General features: G+C 37.7%; 1 protein-coding gene across 1 annotated transcript; it reads left to right on the forward strand.

The window, feature by feature from the left end:
* Window positions 1–464: 464 nt before the first annotated feature.
* LOC121220737 (pentatricopeptide repeat-containing protein At2g13600) lies at window positions 465–3,694 on the forward strand. The gene has a single exon (XM_041100175.1). It carries the CDS (start codon window positions 828–830, stop codon window positions 2,904–2,906), a length of 2,079 nt encoding a protein of 692 aa, XP_040956109.1. The 5' UTR covers window positions 465–827; the 3' UTR covers window positions 2,907–3,694.
* Window positions 3,695–4,220: the final 526 nt, after the last annotated feature.

The raw sequence follows: 4,220 nt of genomic DNA on the forward strand, positions 1-4,220 counted from the left end.
ATATTTTTTTTTTGTTTTTTTAATTTTTTTTGTTGTTTTCTCCCTATTTTGCTACCATTTACTATTATGTTGCTACTATTTTGTTGTTGTTTGGATATTGTATAAAACTTGTTTTATTGTTAATTTTGTTATTATTTTAGATGTATTTGCTTGTTAAGTTGCATTTATCTTAATGTTATTTAAATATACATATTTTTTAAAATTTATTTTCAATTTTTTGGAAAATATTTATTTTGATTTTTTTAGTATTTTGATATATTATATATATTTAAAAATTATATAAAAAATTAATACGGGTGAGTCGAACTGAACTCAAATTTTAGCCTTTTTATTCGGGTGAGTTTAAGCAAAATTTCAAGCCTACTTTTCTGGTCGGACATGAATTTAAATTTTTAGTTAAACTTAATTGGAGCCCAGTTAAAACCCGACTAAACCCCTAAACCCCTCTGGTTAAGATGGGTAGGAACGGGATTACGAGCTTGGCATGTTTTGTGAGCTCTGAAGCCCAACAACAGGTAGAATTTCTACCCAAAAAAGAAACTTACACTGTTTAATCACATTTCAAAGGTCACTGCTGCTCAGGTATTAGAATCCGGCTTTCCACTTACTTCACGTCTCGTTGTCGGAGAGTTGACTCGTTAATGTCATTGAAATCTTTTCCATAACTAGAGATTTTGAAAAAAAAAAAAAAACTGTTGGCATCACTTCTATTTTCCTCCCATTACTAAGTTAGAAGCATCTCAGTTTGCAGCCAAATGCTAAGGGAGATGCAAAAACCGTAGCAAAAGAGCAATGCCCACCAACTTTGTTTCTTCCAGGATAATGGAATGGCAAAACTTAGATTGCAAAAACAAATTGTGGGTGATCTTTCACTGCCCGACTCTTCTCCTTTTGCTAAGCTTTTGGGTTCCTACATCCAATCCAAGTCTCTCCTTGATATACGTCGGTTACATGTTCGGATTATCAAATCTAATTTTGCCTCTGAGACTTTTATCCTGAACAGGCTAATCGATGCCTACGGCAGATGTGGCTCCTTGGAGGATGCCGGGAAGGTGTTTAACAGAATGCCTCAAAGAAATATTTTTTCTTGGAACTCGGTCATATCTGTATTGACGAAATTGGGTTACGTTGATGAGGCAGCAGGGTTTTTTGATTCCATGCCTGAGCATGATCAGTGCTCTTGGAATTCAATCATTTCAGGGTTAGCTCAGCAAGATAGGTTCGGAGAGGCTCTTCACTATTTTGTTAGGATGCATAGAGAGGACTTTGTGCTTAACGAATACTCGTTTGGTAGTGCTCTTAGCGCTTGTTCTGGGTTGAAAAACATTAAAATCGGTGCTCAAATCCATGCTTTAATCGCAAAAACTAGGTTCTTTTCCAATGTTTATATGGGCTCGGCTCTTGTTGATATGTATGGAAAATGTGGGAGTGTCAGCTGCGGCCAGAGAGCTTTCGATGATATGAGTGAGAGGAATAGAGTCTCTTGGAATAGTTTGATCACTTGTTATGAGCAAAATGGTCCAGCTAGTGCAGCTCTTCAGGTTTTCTTGAGGATGATGGATTGTGGAATTGAACCAGATGAACTCACATATGCCAGTGTGGTTAGTGCTTGCGCTAGCTTGTCGGCAATCAAGGAAGGCAAGCAGATTCATGCTCGTGTTGTGAAGTGCAATAAGTTGAGGGATGATCTTGTCCTGGGAAATGCATTGGTTGATATGTATGCAAAATGCAATAAAATCAATGAAGCTAGATGTATTTTTGATAGAATGCCAGTTAGGAATGTAGTGTCTGAAACCTCAATGGTAAGTGGGTATGCGAAGGTAGCCAGTGTGAGAACTGCGAGATTAATGTTTGCAAAGATGATGGAGAGGAACATAGTGTCTTGGAATGCGCTAATTGCTGGGTATACACAAAATGGGGAGAATGAAGAGGCTCTTAGACTTTTTCGACTCTTAAAGAGAGAATCTGTTTGCCCAACTCATTACACGTTTGGCAATCTACTGAATGCCTGTGCTAATCTCACTGATTTGCAGCTTGGAAGGCAGGCTCACACACATGTTTTGAAGCATGGTTTCCGCTTTCAGTTTGGAGAAGAATCTGATATTTTTGTTGGCAACTCTCTCATAGACATGTATATGAAATGTGGATCAGTTGAAGATGCTAGCCTGGTTTTCAAAACTATGATGGAAAGGGATTGGGTATCATGGAATGCCGTGATAGTAGGATATGCACAAAATGGTTATGGAAATAAGGCTCTTGAGCTATTCAAGAACATGTTGGCATCTGGTGAGAAACCAGACCATGTCACTATGATTGGTGTTCTTTGTGCTTGTAGTCATGCTGGGTTAGTTGAAGAGGGGCGACATCATTTCTCATCTATGAGCAGGGAACATGGTTTGGTACCATTGAAGGACCACTATACATGCATGGTTGATTTACTTGGTCGAGCTGGTTGCCTCGATGAAGCAAAGAATCTAATAGAGACAATGCCAATGAAGCCTGACGCTGTTGTCTGGGGATCTCTGCTCGGTGCTTGTAAAGTACATCGTAATATTAGGTTAGGAAAGTATGTAGCAGAGAAAATATTAGAAATTGATCCTAGCAACTCCGGACCTTATGTTCTTCTCTCAAACATGTATGCCGAGCTTGGGAGATGGGGAGATGTTGTTAGAGTAAGGAAGTTGATGAGGAAACGGGGAGTAATCAAGCAACCTGGTTGTAGCTGGATTGAGGTACAGGGTCATGTAAGTGTTTTCATGGTGAAAGATAAAAAACATCCTCAGAGGAAGGCAATCTATTCAGTCTTGAATGCCCTCATTAAACAGATGAAACGAGCTGAGTATCTACCAGATGCTGGTGATGAAGAAGCTTACGAAGAGCTTGCCACTAGTGCGGCGGTTGGTTGATAGAATATATTCTTAATGATTCTCGTCAAAATGGTTTTTATTCAAAATTTTGCATTCATTGCAATTTATTGGTTTAGTTTCTCTCCCATCTTCTGCTACTCCATTTGGTTTAATAGACGCTATGCTTCCTTATATGATTGTTAAACTGTCAGAGAGTTAGACATTTTGTAATTCAAAATGTGAACAGTTGCCTATTATGAGTGCACCGTTCCCAAAATGTAGTAATCTTCGTACAATTGAAGGGCATTCAACGACACAACCTTAAGTGAGTGCATAAAATAGGACAAACTCAGCTCAATCTACTGCTTCCATGGAATATTACCCCAAAGAAGCAAACAAAACAAAGAACTAAATCACTTTTAGGCACAATTACCTTTGAAGACTTGCTTTAAGTTGTGGTGAGAACAAGCTATATTCTTGAAAGATTGACCATTTCTTATTAGTTAATGAATAACAAAAGTTATAGTCTCCTAAAAAAGTTTCAACTATACTCCAGGTTTACATGTTATTAGTCATTGCTCGGATTAGCTATCATATTGAAACAAATGATTGACCCAAAAAATGTTGCAACAAATGCAAAACTTATGCCTTGTATTCTTTTTATTTAAAAGTAACCCTTTGCCGTTTACAACTAAAGTTCTACGCACAAAGTATTATCCAACTACGAATTTTGTCAATGCAAGATTAGGAACAAACATATCTCTTACCTGGTGCAAAAAGCTTGGATGCAGGGATACAATAGCGAGTTGTCAACGGTTGAAATATTGCAATCTGGGAGGACAAGAACTGAAACCTGCAAATTTCAAATGTCAAAGAGTTATGAATAATGTTGAAATAGTATCGAAATTGATTGAACGAGACACGCATTCTTGGAATAGGGATCTAATCAATAGATTGTTTGATAGCCAGGAAGCACAACACCTCATGAGAAATCCTTTGGTTGAACAAGAGATGAGGGACACTTTGGTGTGGAATTTGGAGAATACTGACAGATACACTGTTAAAGGGAGGCTACAAATTTTTTATTTGAAATGGTAATCAAATACACAATTATCATAGCCCTATTATACAAGCATTCTATGCTAAATTTTGGTTATTACATATCCCAAGCAAAATCAAGATTACAATTTGGCGATTTGTACAAAAGTTTGTTTAACAATGGAGAACCTACATGCAAAGCGAGTTGCCTCAAACAGTGTATACTCACGATGTAAATCAGAAACAGAAACAACTATCCACTCCACTAAAGCCTCTCTCATATCTCAGATGTTTGGGTGAAGCAAGTGTAACCTGGCTAACAACCCACTCACACAC

Source organism: Gossypium hirsutum, chromosome A03, assembly GCF_007990345.1.
Source record: "Gossypium hirsutum isolate 1008001.06 chromosome A03, Gossypium_hirsutum_v2.1, whole genome shotgun sequence".
Lineage (NCBI taxonomy): Eukaryota > Viridiplantae > Streptophyta > Magnoliopsida > Malvales > Malvaceae > Gossypium > Gossypium hirsutum.